This window comes from Lynx rufus, unplaced genomic scaffold (genome assembly GCF_022079265.1).
Source record: "Lynx rufus isolate CCGP_SWC_20201006 ecotype Redwood Valley unplaced genomic scaffold, mLynRuf1.p SCAF_13, whole genome shotgun sequence".
NCBI classification, from domain to species: domain Eukaryota; kingdom Metazoa; phylum Chordata; class Mammalia; order Carnivora; family Felidae; genus Lynx; species Lynx rufus.
This window is the reverse complement of record NW_025814827.1, coordinates 26,481,886-26,500,033: the sequence shown is the minus strand read 5'-3', so window position 1 is coordinate 26,500,033 and position 18,148 is coordinate 26,481,886. Positions and strand designations below refer to the sequence as shown.

Sequence of the window (18,148 nt, the reverse complement as noted above, 5' to 3'; positions counted from 1 at the left end):
TGTAACTAATACAATGGTGTCATGCTATGTGGTTTATCACTGCTCTGACAGCCAATGGCAAGTTTAGTATTCTTGGTTTTTTTTTTTACAGATTTTATTTTCCTAATTTTTTAAAGTTTATTTATTTATTTTGAGAAAAAGAGAGAGAGAAAAAAAAGAGAGAGAGTGGGTGAGTACGAGAGGGACAGAGTGAGAGGGAGAAACAGAATCCCAAGCAGGCTCCGCATGGCTAGCGCATAGCCCGACACTGGGCTCAGACTCATGAACCTTGAGATCATGACCTGAGCCAAACGCTTAACCCACTGAGCCACCCAGGTGCTCCAATATTCTTGTTTTTTTAAAAGTTCCTTAGATTTATATTTTCCAATACAGTAAATAGATATAACCCACACAGAGAAAAACTCTACAGAGTCTTGAGTTTTTAAAAGTGTTAAAGGCATCCTGAAGCAAAAAAGCTTTGAGAATCACTATAATAATGTAGATAAAACCAACAAAAACTCTTTATTGCATTAACACAGAGCTATTTCATTAACACAGCTCACTCAGGCTGACATTTCTTGGAAACCAAACAACATGCCCCAGTTAAAAGCAAGCTAGCTTTCTGAGTGCTTCTAAGGGGAGGCAATGGCCCCGCTTTCTGGCAGCGTATGGGATTTACAGACAAAGTCCCGTGTGAGGGGAGTGCCTGCAGATTCAACTCTGTGAGTTGCAGTGCAAACACTGTCTAATATCTCACTTGCTTTAAGTTTGCTTATGTATAACTACTTCAGTGGAGTACGTTCTATAAAGTTAGGTATGAAAGATTCTTAATTAAGATGTGCTTCATCCAGTTATAAAACCGCCACCTTTAACCTCAAGCACCCTAACGCTTAGACCAAACTCAGAGGAGCAAACACTCTGTAAACATAAAGAATACATGGAAAAACTGAGGGGTAACAGCTTTGTGACAGAAATACAGTGGAAGAAACTTTTTGTAACAACCCAAAAGGTTCTACCCTAGAATGCACAAAATTTTCAAAGTATAAAGTTATGAACAAGTTCAATGGTAGCATTTTACAGGTTTTCATTAATAGGCAGTTCCAATAATTGTACTATAATAAACCTATTACCTGTTTGGCAATATTTTCACAATATTTGAGTTCTAATTCCACCTCAAGTTTCTTCAGGTCCCCACTGACAGCTGTTTCTTTCTCTTGCTCTAAATCTTGCTGGATCTTTCGCTTCTGTTCTTCTATCATGACTGCCATCTCTTTCTTGGAAATAACATCACTGGTGGTTACTTGGTCAGTCTGGCTGCAACCATCTGAGGTCTTCTTTTTCATTGCCTTTATAGTTTGATCCAGCTTAGACTGCCACTCTTTTTCGAGCTGTTGAATAAGTTCTTGTTTGATCTGTTTTCAGAAGAAAAATTGTATGAAAAGAAAAAACACTCAAATAAGCAAAACCCAGAATTAATAGCTAGCCAAAAGAGCAACCACAGCTGTGTTTGAAAACCATCTAGACATTGTTGTAGTAATTACATGAGAGTTAGAAGCTTAGTCAATGAAAATATATTCAAGTAAATCCTGAAAGTTACTGTTGGACCCTAATGTACGTGGCATAAATCACATGGGAGATAGAAGTATACCGCCATAGGTCAGGCTTTCTTGCTCTCAAGATGCAACCTTCTGGAAGCTTTGACATTGCCACTACAAAGGTGGCATGATTTTTTTTTTTTTTAAGAGGAAAATTTATACTATTAATATGTATTTTTCCATCAACACCAGGCTTTCCACAAAGCAGGCACTGGGTTAAGTCTAAATAATGAACCTAAAACTGCACGATCTAAAAATAGTTTTACTTACTTGAACACATTAGACTCTTGTTTGTTAGGGTATTAAATTCTACTGAGTCTACTGTGCATTGAAAGAGGGGCAACATTAGAAGGATGTCTTAATGACAACTTTCTGCTTTCAACAGGATAGTGGGATGGATCAAAACACAGTCAGTCTGAGGCAAAACTGTGAAACAGCAAAAGTTGCTTTCCTCTGTTCCTGGTTCCCACCTCCTGGGTATCCAGAGTTCTCAGACTGCTTCCCTGGCTACCAGAGTCCCAGGCTACGTTGCTGCATTTGAAATGGCAATCTTGTGTAGCAGTTTATGCTTTCCTGACAGTCTCACAAAAACATTACTTCTCTATCTCATCCTCCTGGTAAATAAATGGTTAGCAGATTCAAATATAAAACAATGTGCAACATTGTAAAAATAGAGAATTTGTTTTGTGCTATCCAGATTTTACAGGCATAAATGTATATATTCCAGAATACATATTTCTGTATTAAAAAATGATTAGTAAAAGAATTTCAGGTGTGAGCACTAGATTAATGAACTGCTGCAGAGGGTGGGGGTGGGAGATGAAGAAGAGGGATGCTGAAAGACAGGACAGTGGTCTACTATCCACCGTTAGGTAGCCACACTCCCAGGTAATAGCAATCTTGCAGACCAAAGAATCTAGTTTCGACAAGCTTGAAAATTGATTTCCGGGGCGCCTGGGTGGCGCAGTCGGTTAAGCGTCCGACTTCAGCCAGGTCACGATCTCGCGGTCCGTGGGTTCGAGCCCCGCGTCGGGCTCTGTGCTGACTGCTCAGAGCCTGGAGCCTGTTTCCGATTCTGTGCCTCCCTCTCTCTCTGCCCCTCCCCCGTTCATGCTCTGTCTCTCTCTGTCCCAAAAATAAATAAACGTTGAAAAAAAAAAAAATTTAAAAAAAAAAAAAAAAAAAAGAAAATTGATTTCCCTTCCAGCTAAGTTTTCAAGATCACAATTTGGTTCTTAATTTTCTAGAAAACTATTAGTAATTTCACTTGCTACTTAGGTAAAAGGTAATTTTTTGTGCTTTTGAGCCTGCCCAGTCATTACTTCTTCCTTCTAATCCACAGGATGGGTTATCTATTTGTTATTATAGACTGGTCTAGAGTCATCTGACTCATTCCACAATATGAAATTAGAGGAGGGTTTCATTTTGAGGAATCAAAAAGTACCCCTCCAAAAACCATTATATCCTGAATTGCATTGAAGGGACAAGAGAGGGGAGAAGTTTTAAGAAATAAAACTAGTGTAAGCTGCCCAAAGCCCAATCCCAAGAAGTGAAATGAATGATCACGTAGGTGCTTGGCAATGAAAAATTATGTCTGTTCAGGAAGAACGGTCTCTCTATAGTTAATACTACAGTTTCCAAACATGGTGACTGAAAAGAAATTTTAACCCACACCTCTGTCTGTTCCTCATCCCAGTGTGATTTGGCTAACATCACTTCATTGTCAACCTGCTGTTTAATATCAGTTTCTTGTTCTTTCAGCCACTTGCTCTTCTCCATCATAAGGGTGTCTTGGTACTTTTCTTCAAGTTCCACCTGCAGTCTGTTTACATATTCTTCTCTTTCCTCCAATAGCTGTCTCTTTAAACAAAATTCAAGTAAATATCTCTGTATTATACTAATATTCTCCAAGGCAAATTTATAAAATATTGGTCATAGGCAGGTACTGGCAGCAACAGAGACAAATGATCTTCCTACATGCTAACTCAATCAGCTAATAAACTGTCTTGTAAAGACCTGCTTGGATCTCAAATATTTGGGTAAAAAATTTACAGGTGGCTATATTAAAAGAAAAAGCGTCTAACACAATATGTTACTAGAAGAACAACTTTTTAACAAGTTTAACTGACATTTATGTTTACACCCACCCATCATGGGACTCATTAGGTATCACAGGCCAGGAAAAAAAAAATGTACATTTCTGAAATACATATATTCTGATATAAAACAAAAATTATTGCTGTATCTTAAAAGTATGCATCCTGTAATAAATTCAGACTGGCATATTTTTTTCATTACCAAAGACAATTGTTTTTCTCAAAACTAGCTAAAGCATTGTGAAATAGTAACTGTCAACTATCAGACACAAATTTAATAATTTGAACTATTCATATACTATTCTCTGTTTATTTTAGGAATCCAGTTGATCTGAAAACTCTAACAAAACTCTACTCAGGGATCAAAATCACCTATAAGAGTTTTTGTGTGAAAATTTTTATTTTAAGTTTATTTATTTATTTTGAGAGAGGTGAGTGGGGGAGGAGCAGAGACAGAGAGAATCCCAAGCAGGCTCTGTACTCAGTGCGCAGCCCAACACAGGGCTCGAACTCACCAACAATGAGACCATGACTTGAGCCAAAACCAAGAGTGAGATGCTTAACCGACTGAGCCACTCAGGTGCCCCAGTGTGAAAATTTTTGAAACGGTTTTCTGGTGGTCCCACTGAAGCTCATAAAATATAATGCCAGAGAAGTATACACTTCACATACCTATTGCCACGCAGCAAAAGAGCTTTTGCTCTGTGTCTCTTTACCATTATTTCTGATTCATGCTACCTGGTTGTCTGGTTTCTTTCCTGGTTCACACCTGACCTGGCTTATTTTGGTCTTAATTGCCATCTGATTCCTCTCCACCAATGGCACATACCAAAAAGATGCTATCTATTTTTGTTCAGTGCTATATGATTTCAGAAAATCTCCAGTGACTAAGGGACCCATTTCTTCACAATCAGGTCATAGAAACTGTAGTTGTACTAAAACAATCAGACTATCACGTGGCTGAGAAAGCTGTCCAGTGTCATGTCATATATCACAGTTATTTTTTGTTGACTTTAAAAGGAATCCTCACATTGTCTTACCTGTGTATATCTATGCTTCAGGAGTTGTTTCCATATATATCTACTTTCCTTTTGACCCAGAACAGAAAACTGCTACCAATTTTCTGTGTGTTTGTATGTTTGTGCATATATATCAATTGCTTTGCTACATAATAAGCCAGCCAAAACTTGACCATAACAACAAAACTAAACTAAAACAGCAAACATCTATTATTTCTCATGATTCCCTGGTCATCTGGGGGGTGATTCTGATCTGAGTCAATTTAGCTGATCTCTGCAAGCAGTTGAAGCACATGGTCTAAGATGGCCTCACTCACATGTCTGGGGGTTAGCTTGATGTCTGCTAGAAAGATGACGTGGTCACATGTGTCATCACTCGGCAGGTTATCCCAGATCATTCACACAGTGGTGGCCACAGAGTTCCTGAGAGTATCAAGCTTGTAAGTCCCAATGTATAAATTATTTTTAAGACTCTTTTTGTCTAATGTTTACTAATGTCCCATTGGCCAAAATCAGATCCAAGGGATGAGAAACAGATGACCTCTTACTGAGAATTGCTAGAAAGTCACACTCCGAAGGGGCATGCATTCAGTGATGGGAAGAATGTGCGGCCATTTTTGCAGTCTACCACAGCAAGGAAAACCTTTCTACCCTCTCTTTACAGAAGTAATAGATTTATTGAGCACAGGGATCTGCCATTTGAACATACTACAGAAATATCTAATTCTAAAAGTTTTATCATTAAAGAAAATTTTTCAATAGTTTTAAAACATTTACACTTAATTTGCATGCCCCAGATAGCAAAAAAAACCCTCTAACTTCTAAGGACTGACTTAGCATGTATTACAATTGTACAGATGAGACTAACGTATACAGAAATGACATTATGAATGGGAATATCGTCCATCTTTGCCTTTTCTGCAAATTCATGATCTCCAATGATTACTACAGAGTCCAAGGGGTTCTGTGTGGATGACTTTTCTCCCACTATCTGAACAAGCCAGGTTGACATGTAAGGAAAGTTCCGCATGTTAATAAAAGTTTTAAAACTTGGCATTGAGCTCTTACTTAACCCACGGTCTCACTCAACAACTGTTTCAGAAAAGAGCACATATGGAACAGGAAAATACACTGTAGGACTCTTGCTGTTGTCTATCTTATAAATTCAGTATCCAGACTAAGTAACTGACCGGAAAGTCAACTGCAGGGAAAATGCCTTATGGCCTGCAGAGAACTTCCATGAAAGTTTCCTAGCTTGCTTGAGTTTAATAAGATTCTTCCATTGTGAGTGTGAAACATTTCCTAGGATATGAAAAGATTAAATAAGTTCTCTTAAGTTTAAATTTCTGTTATGACTGGCTTATAAAAATTACTAAATTTTGTAATGGATTTACATAAATCTAAATAAAAAAAACTAAACAATTCCAGAGAAGAAAGGAATTACACTTCTCATGCGTTAAGTACACTGGCCCTTCCAGTGGGGCTGGGTATTAACTACAAAGGGATAGCATAAGGCAGTCTCATAGGGTGATAAAACTCTTCTGTATCCTCATCACTCTATACATGTGTTAAGTCACATGTTAAAAACGTATAGAAAAAACACCAAATGAAAAAGTCCATTTCACTGTATGGCAACTTAAAATCTTTAAAGAAAAATATTTAACCTGTAAGATTTTTTGGAAGGGCCAAATAGCAGTTTTAACTTTCCTCCCTGCTTTGGTGCACAAGCATTCATGAGCCAGTATTGGTCAGCAGCAGCTGTTAATTCCAAGCGACAGATTATATGAGATCTAATTTTATTGCCAAACTGATTCTTTGAAAAGTACCAGAAAATATATTCCTCAAAAGAATGACCTCTTTGAGAGAATTACTCTTCTGTTCTTGTCAATTTACGTATTTAAAAAGAAAAAAAATCACAGCAGAGATCTCCCTATTTTAATATTTTTATACATTATGAAAAGCTAAGTCCTTAATTTCTAAGTAATTTAAGATCCCTTCTAACTTTTATACTGTCAGCACTAACTAAAAGAGCTCGCTTTAGAAGTTCTTTTTCCGTTAGATGATATGTATACATGGCATGTTTTTTCACCATATTAATCTATTCAAAAAAATACAAACATTAAAAGAGCTGAATTCCTCACCTGCTCTTTCTATTCTTTTAAAGTCTGTAGTAGCAAGAGCCTGCTTTAATATAACTTTGTTCAGAAAACCTCTGTATAGAACATTTACTCAGGCTTTTAAAAATGTTTTCTAATCTTGACGCAGGTGGCTTTCAAATTGTGGTCTGCAGGCTGGTCCAAAATGGAAGGGAGAGTCAGACGTGTGTCTGGATGAGGCTCCAGGCAGGACAGGGAAGAAAAGACGGGCGACTATTTACATGTGATTTTACTCCTGGACACTCACCAACAGCAACTGGGAAGATTCAGGCAGGAGGGGAAAGTATAGAAGCCCCTCCAGCTTCCCGAAAAAATGAGAGCTTCCCTGAAAAGCTCTCCACCTTCCCTATCCTAAGTCCCAAGTTCAAATTCCTGCCCTTCTCCCCAGCAGAATAAAATGACACTTGGGTACTGAGACAGAAATGGGTCAGAGGAAAATGTTTCTGAGGGAATATGCTGTGCATCACCCATGGGACTCTGTAGGTTCAAATAAGGAGCCAGCAAAAGTGGAAAGCAAGAATCCCTGGGTTTCAGACTCACAGTGTTTGGGTCTACTCTCATTTATTTTTAGAACCCTGTTTTGCCACTTGGAATAAATATAAGGAAGAATCATTTTCTCCTATATGTATGCCATTTTCTACTGAGGTTTTAAAAATCATCTCAATATTTACTGTATTTTGTGAGCTATCAGAGTGTGATAGCCAAAAATAAAGAGACTTCTCCATAGGCCTTCCCTGTTTCACAAGAGAACAAGTATACTGGTTTCCATGACAATAGTGAGGCCAGAGAAAAGAGCTGAAACAAACACAACATGAACTTGTACTGTACCTTCTTCTCCTGAGCCTGTTGCTCCTTTTCCATGGTCTTCCTCAGAGTTGATTCTAGATTATCCTTCTCTCTGCACACTTCCAGGTAACATTCTTGCACAGCAGCCATCTCCTTATTCACGTTATCTAAGTCAGACCTTGGATACACAAAACCAGCAACCAAATGACCACCAGGAAAAAAAAAATACAAGGGCTGCAAAACAATTTTCCTCTAAGCTACAGAACAGGAGAAAGCTGTCTCTAGAGCTTGAAGGGTAGCTAAACTCTCTCGTTCTCACCTAAGTTGCAAGCGAGCTGCCTCATAAACCTCAAAGAGCTGCTGCTTCTCCAAAGCATGCTTTGCTAACAGGCTTTCACGTATTTGGGCTTTCATGGCTTCATGGTGCTGCTGGTAAGTCCTCTCACACCTAGAAACAGAAAGCGGACAATAGAATCTAAAGAAATGCCCAGGATTATTAGAAACACCAGGATAAATTGGTTTTCTTTTCTTCCTTTCTTTCCCACTCCCTCTCTCTAATGCAAATTATAATTAAGGTCAGATTGGTTCCCTCCAACCAAAAGTAATAATTAATTCCTAGTGGATGATCTTAAATTCTGCAAAATTTTCTCTCTTCAAATGTTTCCAGAGAAAAATGAGAAACTTGGATATGAGAATGCCCTAGTCCTTCAAGAAGGTAATAGTCTTTGTTGAGGACTTGTTTATAAAAAATTAATTGAAATAATAGGGTAGAGTTCCAAAATTCCAAGTTATCTATATTAGAAATAGATACTAGCAGTACCCAACTCACAAGTATGTTATGTTCCAAAACTCTGTTTCCAAGTTTATGATTTGGTAATTGGAAGACATACTCCCTCCCACAGATTTCTTCCTTATAAAGAATAGTTTCCCAGACTAGTTTATGAAAACCATTAAGCTATACTATCTCAATGAACTGCAGTTTTGATGGTGCTATAGAACCCAGCCCACTACATAACATCATTTCTATGGAAAATGTGTTCTAAATTCTAATTTGAGAAGCCACAGACTCATCTTCAGTAAGATCTCAGTAGGGAGGATTCACACCATAATTTCTCTTGAATCTTTTCTGGCGGGTGGGAGAGCAGGGCGGTGAAGGGCAGAGTCAGGCATTAGACCTCTGCATAGACTTTACCTATCCACAGCTTCCTGTTTATCACGGTCAAAATCTTGTACCATTTGTCTCATTTGATTACATAAGTCTTGATTTGTATCTCTCAGTTTTTCTTCAGTTTCTTTAAGTTCCTAGATACAAAAGAATAAAGCAGTTAGAGAAAATAAACATCATATTCATTGATTAGTCCAATCTTATTTTTTATTATCTTCCATGCTTTATCTCTACCCTGTAACACTGATGTATCGTTTTCATAATTCTACAAAGACTCTTTATGGCTTGTAAGATTCACTTATTTGACAAGTAGCTTTATGACAGGAGTTAAGAGTTAAGAATTTTGTATTCATTTTGAACTACATGAAATAGAAACACTTAGCCAGAGAAGTATTCCCTAAGCGATCTCTTAAAGTAAGTCTCAGGATTCAATAATCTTAACAACCATATAAACAAGGTTTAACTTTTTTGGTCCAGAGAAGAACACCTCCAGCAGCCATGCTCCTATAGACCCAGGAGCCTGGAGTTCCACTAACCTACCTTTTGAGAAAACGATGACCTTATGGGCAATAAAGGGAAATAACTGGAATCCTTATTCACCCACTAATAAACCTGTCTACTAACTCATGTTGCCTCTGCAACTTTTTTTTTGAAAAGTCAGTTATATCCTTTGAATATAATGAGGTCATAAGAATTCTCACAACATATAGGAAACTTTTTCATCACCTGATTTTGTTGTCGTAAAACATGAATTTCATTTTTAAGCCGCAGAATGTCATCTTTCACAATCGTATCAGAAGTAGAAGACCCAGGCCATAATTGATCAGTTGGTTTTTCCGTGGTATCTGTTTTACTCTAAATGTTAAAAAGAAATCAAAAGTTTTTCAGGTTTTTAAGAAATTCTAACTGCTGGTTTTGAAAATAATTTCATACTTACAAAGAAACTGTGAAAACATCACAAATAACTTCCATGTAACTTTTATCATCATCCCCAAATATAACCACCATACAATTATCAAAACCAGGAAGTTAACTAGGATGTAGCACTGTTACCTAATCTACAGACCCTATACAAAATCTTCCAATTTTCCTCTAATGTCCTTTTTGTAGTTCAGGATCTCATCGACAATTCCACATTGCATTGAGTTGTCATGGCTCATGAGTCTCCTTCAATCCAAGGACAGTTCTTCAGGCTTTGTCTCTCAAATCTATGACACTTTTTAAGAGTATCAACTAGTTCTTTTGTAAGATGGCCTTCAATTTGGGCTTCTCTGATGTCACTTCATTATTAAATTCAGGTCATCCATTTTTTACATGAATGCCACAGAAATGCTATGTGCACTCTTCAGGAGACACAGGAGATCAACGTGGTTCATCACTGGTGATGATCAATAAATGAAGGTAGCATCTGCAGGCACTATCACTGTAAAGCTACAATTTCCTACTTGTAATTTAGAATAAGTATCTTATGAGGAGATACTTTGAGACTATGCAATGCAAATATTCTATTTTTTATCTTACACCAAGTTTAGCATCTATTCTATTTCTGCATTTATTTGTTTATATATAATCTCTATTATATAATCTCTATTACCTCATAGATCTATATTTTATTCAACAGGTACAATTTTTAAGACTCATGACAGTTATTGGCAAATTGTTTCCCACAAGGTCATGCAAATGTACATTGTCAGGTAGTCTGAGAGAATGTGTCCAACTCTCTTTACCTCCAATGGCAGGGAATGTCTTGAAATAATTATTGTATTTGATGGGGAAAGGGTAGCCAATAGTTGCTTTCATTTGCATTTCTTGCATTGCTCTCATAGCAGAACCTCTTACATACCTTCACTGTTCATTTGTTTTTCATCCTCCCAGATCTATTTATACAACTTTGCATTTTCCTCTTACCATCTAAGTATCTTCCTTATCTAATCTTTATGAATTCTTTGTTCATTGATGGGGCCACAAAGATTTTTTTTTAAATATCTACTTTATTTGACTAGTTGGTTTATGTGTTTACCTGAAGTCTGAGCTCTCTTCCACAATGTTTAAAAAATATCCTAAACCAAGATTCATTCTCCTCATTGGGGAGGTATTTGTATTTCATTCACATGTGAGGTGACAGAACACCAAGGCTCTGGCTCAGTCTTTGAATTCATAACCTTCACTTCCTTTACAGGGAGACTATTGTTGACTTTCCCCTTTTCACTTGCCATAATTTCCCAGAAGCCACTGCTTCTACTCCAGTCAGAAGAGAACTACAAATACCTACTCTGTTAGCTTCTCTCCAGATTTGGGGATACTAATGAGATTTTAAGGGATTCTATGGACTCATTAGAGTAATTTTCATTTTGTTTTAACTTGGCCTCCACTTTTCAAAGTTTGTGATATTAATTTGTCCATTCTTTCCCACTGGTAAGTTTTTATTACTATGAAATAAAATGAATGAAAGTAACATCATACTGATACGTGGAAAAACAATTTTCATGCCTAGCTATGACACTCAGCTTTGACATATCATCACACTGCAGGCACTCAGGGACTAGGTACTTATACCTGTCAGCACAAAATCCTTATGGACAATTTTAAAAAGAAAAGGACCACATAGGTGTCATAACAAAACTTCTGAAGTTGGAATACTAAAGAGATTACCTTCAAGAAAACAAGGCATGTAATACATCAACTCTCACATTATCTTCCTAATTTCTATGACTAAAAAGATTCCAGGTAGAAACCTTCTGAGTTGGCTACTCAACATTGCCTTGGGTCCCTTGAAATCAAAGAATGGCTCTAACCACAACTTGTGGTTAGGTAATGATTTCTTTTGAGTAACAGATACAGAAAGGCCTCTGTGTTTTATTCATTATGCTTACCAAAAAAAAATCAATGTAGATGTGGGCCCTGACTGCAAGACTAATTTTCCTAAGGACTTTACCACATTCTACATTAATGGTCCAGTTGTTCAACTAGAATGAACAGTATAGAATTCAATGCACTCTCAATCAGTGCACAGTGCTACATATAGACAAATTCCTAATCTTCATCACATATTATCCTGGAAATATCATAAAGCAGCACTGCTATGAATAGTCAAATGACACGAAAGCAAAAACAACAGACTCTGAAATAATTTTTAATTGTTCTATATAAGATGGATACAAACAAACATAAGATACTACAATGTTATAGAGCAATAAATATATCAATACTTTAAAATGTTCATAAAAGAAACATGTCAAGTAAGATTACATAGTAAATATTTTTGTTAGCCTTTTCAATATTTAGAAAGGCTTTAGGGGAGGATTTCAATGACCCAGTTCTCTTTAAAAAGATATCCAAGGACATGTTCTGTCTCTTAACAAGCTGATAGCAAGCAGAGACATTCAACAGTATTTCATTAACCTCAGGATTTAATGCTAGCTATGGTATTATCCTAAAAATTGATGTAACATCTATGTGTTTTTGGCCTCAAAGATTCCAGAAAGACTGAGCCTATACAATACAGACTTCTATTCACATGCCCTATTCCCTAGTTACACCAGCTTATTTGCTACAACCTTTAAATACTTCTGCTCAAGGCTGAAATGTTCCTTCCTACCTTCCCTCCTGCATTTATCCTTCAGGACAGAGATCAGATATTCCCTCCTTAAAGACTTCACTAAAGTTTGCCTTATCATCTCCCCTACAACCAACTCTGGTTAATTATTCCTTCTCAAAACACTCTGCAACCAATATCATCCTTATTACACAAAGTTATGCATGTCCCTCTCCTTATAGATCTGCACTGTTGCATATGGTAGCCATTAACCACACATGGCTATTGAGCACTTGAAATGTGTCTTGTCCAAAATGAAACGTGTTGTAAGTGGACAATACATGTCAGATTTCAAGGACTTGGCAGAGAGACAAAAAAGGCAAACCATCTCGCATTTCTATACACCAATAATGAAGCAGCAGAAAGAGAAATCAAGGAATCGATCCCATTTACAATTGCACCAAAACCCATAAAATACCTAGGAATAAACCTAACCACAGAGGTGAAAAAATTATACACTGAAAATTATAGAAAGCTTATGAAAGAAATTGAAGAAGACACAAAAAAAATGGAAAAACATTCCATGCTCATGGATTGAAAGAACATTGTTAAAATGTCGATTCTACCCAAAGCAATCTACATATTTAATGCAATCCCTATCAAAATAACACCAGCATTCTTCACAGAGCTAGAACGAACAATCCTAAAATTTTTATGGAACCAGAAAAGACTCCAAATAGCCAAAGGAATCCTGAAAAAGAAAACTAAAGCAGAAGGCATCACAGTCCCGGACTTCAAGATGTTTTACAAAGTTGTAGTCATCAAGACAGTATGGTACTGGCACACACACAGACACATAGATCAATGGAACCGAATAGAGAACCGAGAAATGGACTCAGAAATGTATGGCCAACTAATCTTTTGACAAAGCAGAAAGAATATCCAATGGAATAAAGACAGTCTCTTCAGCAAATGGTGCTGGGAAAACTGGACAGCGACATGCAGAAGAATGAACCGGGACCGCTTTCTTACACCATACACAAAAATAAACTCAAAATGGATGACAGACCTAAACAAAAGACAGGAAGCCATCAAAATCTTCAAGGAGAAAGCAAGCAAAAAGCTCTTTGACCTCGGCCTCAGCAACTTCTTACTAAACATGCCTCCAGAGGCAAGGGAAACAAAAGCAAAAATGAGCTATTGGAACCTCATCAAGATAAAAAGCTTCTGTATGGCAAAGGAAACAGTCAGCAAAACTAAAAGGCAACCAACAGAATGGGAGAAGATATTTGCAAATGACATATCGGATAAAAGGTTAGTATCCAAAATCTATAAAGAATTTATCAAACTTAACACACAAAAAACAAATAATCCAGCGAAGAAATGGGCGAAAGACATGAACAGACACTTCTCCAAAGAAGACATCCAAATGGCTAACAGACACATGAAAAATGCTCAACATCACTCATCATCAGGGAAATGCGAATCAAAACCACAATGTGATAACACCTCACACCTGTCAAAATGGCTATCATTAACAACTCAGGAAACGACAAATGATGGCGAAGATGTGGAGAAAGAGGAACACTTTTGCACTGCTGGTGGGAATGCAAACTGGTGCAGCCACTCTGTAAAACAGCATGGAGGTTCCTCAAAAAATTAAAAATAGAACTACCCTACCACCCAGCAATTGCACTACTAAGAATTTATCCAAAGGATACAGGTGTGCTGTTTCAAAGGGGCACATGCACCCCAATGTCTGTAGCAGCACTACTGACAATAGCCAAAGTTTGGAAAGAGCCCAAATGTCTATTGATAAATGAATGGATAAAGAAGATGTGGTATAGGAATATTACTAGGCAATCAAAAAGAATGAAATCTTGCCATTTGCAACAATGTGGATGGAAATAGAGTGTATTATGCTAAGTAAAGTGAGTCAGTCAGAGAAAGACAAACATCATATGACTTCACTCAGATGTGGAATTTAAGATACAAAACAGATTAACATGAGGGAAGGGAAGCAAAAATAAGATAAAAACAGGGAGGAGGACAAAACATAAGAGACTCTTAAATATAGGGAAAAAACTGAAGGTTGCTGGAGGGGTTGTGGGTTGGGGATGGGCTAAATAAGTAAGGGACATTAAGGAGGACACTTGTTAGGATGAGCACTGGGTGTTGTATGTAGGGGACGAATCAGTGGATTCTACTCCTGAAATCATTATTGCACTATATGCTAACTAACTTTGATGTAAATTTAAAATAATAATAATAATTATTATTATTATAAATGCAAGCCATCTCATTAATAATTTTACACTGATTACATATTGAGAAGATATTTATTGGGTTAAATAAAATATGTTATTAAAATTAATTTCACCATTACTTTTACTTTAATGGGATAGTTGGGACATTTTAAATTATATATATGGCTCCATCAAATTTCTATTGGATAGTGCTGTTGTAGATCCTAAATTCCTTCAAGGAATGGCCATTGTTTCTTTCCACTGAATCCCATAACCTTGCACAGAGTAGCTTTAAAACAAAACAAAACCAAAGCTTAAGCTGAATGATTTGCTCTTCCTCCATATACCTCCCAACCTTGTTTTCTGATGTTATACACTAACTAGAAACATCATTAGAAAAGATGTGGGAAGTAAGTAAGAGGCAAAGACAAAGTTTGAAGGTGTCCATGGGCTAATCAGATGACTGTGAACTTGAGTGTTTATATAAAAACACTTGTTGGATGGGGTGCCTGGGTGGCTCAGTCGGTTAAGCGTCCGACTTTGGCTCAGGTCATGATCTCACTGTTTGTGAGTTTGAGCCCCGCGTCGGGCTCTGGGCTGACAGCTCGGAGCCTGGAGCCTGCTTCAGATTGTGTGTCTCCTTCTCTCTCTGCCCCTTCCCCACTTGTGCTCTGCCTCTCTCTATCAAAAATACATGCAAAAAAAAAAAAAAATTTTTTTAATTTAAAAAAATAAAAAAATGAAAACACTTGTTGGTTAAATTACTACTTCCTCTCCCTTTCCTCCATCTAGAAAAGGATTAATAGGTATATTGATTCAACAAATATTTATTGAGCAAACATGCAGAGAATCATCCAGACAAGAGTCTCAAGAAATTCGTATATAGTAAGTGCAAGCAGGACAGACAAGCAGCACAGGCTGGTAAGTCACACTTTTAAGAAAAACCAAACATGAACTGCTGAGAAATCACTATGGCAAGAGTAGCTGGACAAAAAGCGTATTCAACAATGAGATCGTTCCCTTTGATCTATAGAGGCAAAGGTATAGATTAAATTTTGTTAAACATAAGGCATGGCCACCATCAACTGCCACATATGTGGAAGTGTATCTCTATGGCAAATGCCATCAGTAATTTCAGTACAGAACAGAGCAAGAACCGTGGATACCTGAGCTAAAGTTCAAGACTCAAAACCACGTTCCTAAATCCTAGGCTACTCTCACCAAAATACTTGAACCAATCGATTCTAATCTAACACAAATTGAAACATGCACATTTATTCTCATCCTTTTTAAAAAACGCATAAACAAAACAGCTTGACATAAAGATGTTCAATGTGCTAGAGGTTGGGGGTTCTTTCTCATTTGGTTGTTAACACTGAAATCAGCGTTATGCTCATCAAATACAGTTACTCTGAAGAAGGAATATTGCCCAACTGGGCAGGATTTAAACAGTGAAAACACATTATTATTTTTTGGAAAATATATACAATCAAAATTCCATAATAATTAGTACCATATAACATCTTACATACCTTAATAGGACTATTTTAGTGAACACAACTCCTAGTTTAAAGAATCAGGAGCTAAAACGGTACTAAAGTAGGAAGTAAAATATTATTTCCTTCCAGAAGGAAAAGGAATACACCACCTACATTCATTTTCCCCCTTCCCTTTCATTACTAGGTTTTTTGTTTTTGTTTTTTGTTTTTCTATTGAGAGCATAGATGGTTGGGATTTGGAAATATGGAAGAATAGAAAAGGAAGCTGTTAAATGAGGGCAAGAGTAAGAATTTCTGTGATAGCAAGATCTTGGGGAAATAATCTTGACTATTATTAGTCAAGTGTTTTAGTTTCAATTTGCCTAAAGATGGACTCTAACCTCAGAAATGTCACACATGCCCCCAGCTTCATTTTCCTCATCTATGAAGTCACATTCCTCCAGCTTCATCTTCCTCATCTATGAAGTAAGGAAGCCAACTGAAGCATATAAAAGTAGATTCGGGGGTATCTGGGTGGCTCAGCCACTTGAGTGATGGACTTTGGCTCAGGTCATGATCTCATGGTTCGTGGGTTTGGGCCCTGCATCGGGCTCTGTGGCGACAGCTTTGAGCCTGCTTCCGATTCTGTGTCTCTCTCTCTCCCTTTCCCCTGCTCCCACTCTTTCTCTCTCTTAAAAATAAATAAAACACTAAAAAATTTTTTTAAAATAATAAATAAAAAATATAAATAAAAGTAGATTCAATGATTCTGACATAACCTGTTTCTGTGCCTTTCTCACTTACAACGCCACCACTATATAATTAATTTCCTTATATAGAAAGACTCATTATAGGAACATGGGCAAGAGAAATGTCATAAACAAAATGCTAAGGGATTTAGCTGTGGAGAATTTAAGGCTTTAGAACACTGCTGATACAAGCCAATCTTGAGGAAATGCATATACTTTGTTACGTAGACTGCTTCCTTGGATTTGTGGTAAAGGAATTTTGCCTAACTAACATCTCATTTATGAGGTGCTTTGCAAAAGGAACTAGAAAATATATTTCTTTATGTGGCATTCCCTTCTTTACACTTTACTTCTAAATAAAATCAAATGAGACCTTGAAAGACAAAGGCTTGATTTAAATGTGAAGACTGTAAGCATTTTCTTCATTAAAGTCTTTTAAAAATGGCTTTTTAACTCTACAAACCTCAACCTTGATGCTTTTTTCATCTTTGTCCACTTGTTGGAGATCTTCAATTTTCTTATGACAGTCTCTGAGCTCAGTTTGTAACTGAGACACCAGATGACGCTTCACTGAGTTGCTCCCCAGCAAACGCTGCACTTGTGCTTTCAGCTTCAGGACGACCTCGTCTCTGGGAAGCTCTTCATTTGGGTCTTCTTGCTGTACAATGCTAAAGGAGAAATCATCATGTTTTTTTTTTTTTAATTTTTTTTTTTCAACGTTTATTTATTTTTGGGACAGAGAGAGAGCATGAACGGGGGAGGGGCAGAGAGAGAGGGAGACACAGAATCGGAAACAGGCTCCAGGCTCTGAGCCATCAGCCCAGAGCCCGACGCGGGGCTCGAACTCACGGACCGCGAGATCGTGACCTGGCTGAAGTCGGACGCTTAACCAACTGCGCCACCCAGGCGCCCCAGAAATCATCATGTTGAATACGAAATCGAGTAACAAATCAAGCATGGTTATTTCTCGAAAGTGATTGCAGTTGTGAAGAGTTTTGTGACTTACACAACTATATACTGGTGTTTCAAAAACAGTTTTAAGCTTTGTCATATATAAGCTTTGTCACCTTTGCTATGTCCCCATATATAGAAGTGAGTTTATTCATAAGAAGGCCATTATTATGCTTAGACCATCTGCCTCACTGAAAGGAGTTAAACCAGGCGAACTTCAATATGGCATGGTTTTTTGGTTTTTGGCAAGTTGTGTGCTATATACACATGCCCTTTATGACTCTAAGAGAAACAACATGAAAATAAAGGAGGAAGTGAAAAGTAAAATACTAGTCATCCTGACTAGCAATTTCTGTATCTCTTTTACTAAAACACCAGTCTGAATGGATATCT

The 18,148-nt window shown here is 37.2% G+C and overlaps 1 protein-coding gene across 1 annotated transcript in view; it reads right to left on the bottom strand.

The window, feature by feature from the left end:
• Positions 1-18,148, bottom strand: part of CEP152 (centrosomal protein 152) — an 87,202-nt gene that overhangs the window by 29,553 nt on the left and 39,501 nt on the right. The window contains exons 13-18 of the mRNA XM_047075143.1: positions 17,268-17,472; positions 9,523-9,651; positions 8,824-8,933; positions 7,951-8,079; positions 7,674-7,809; positions 1,110-1,391 (exon numbers count right to left, since the gene is read on the bottom strand). Coding sequence (XP_046931099.1) covers positions 1,110-1,391; positions 7,674-7,809; positions 7,951-8,079; positions 8,824-8,933; positions 9,523-9,651; positions 17,268-17,472 — 991 coding nt within the window. The remainder of the gene's footprint in view (positions 1-1,109; positions 1,392-7,673; positions 7,810-7,950; positions 8,080-8,823; positions 8,934-9,522; positions 9,652-17,267; positions 17,473-18,148) is intronic.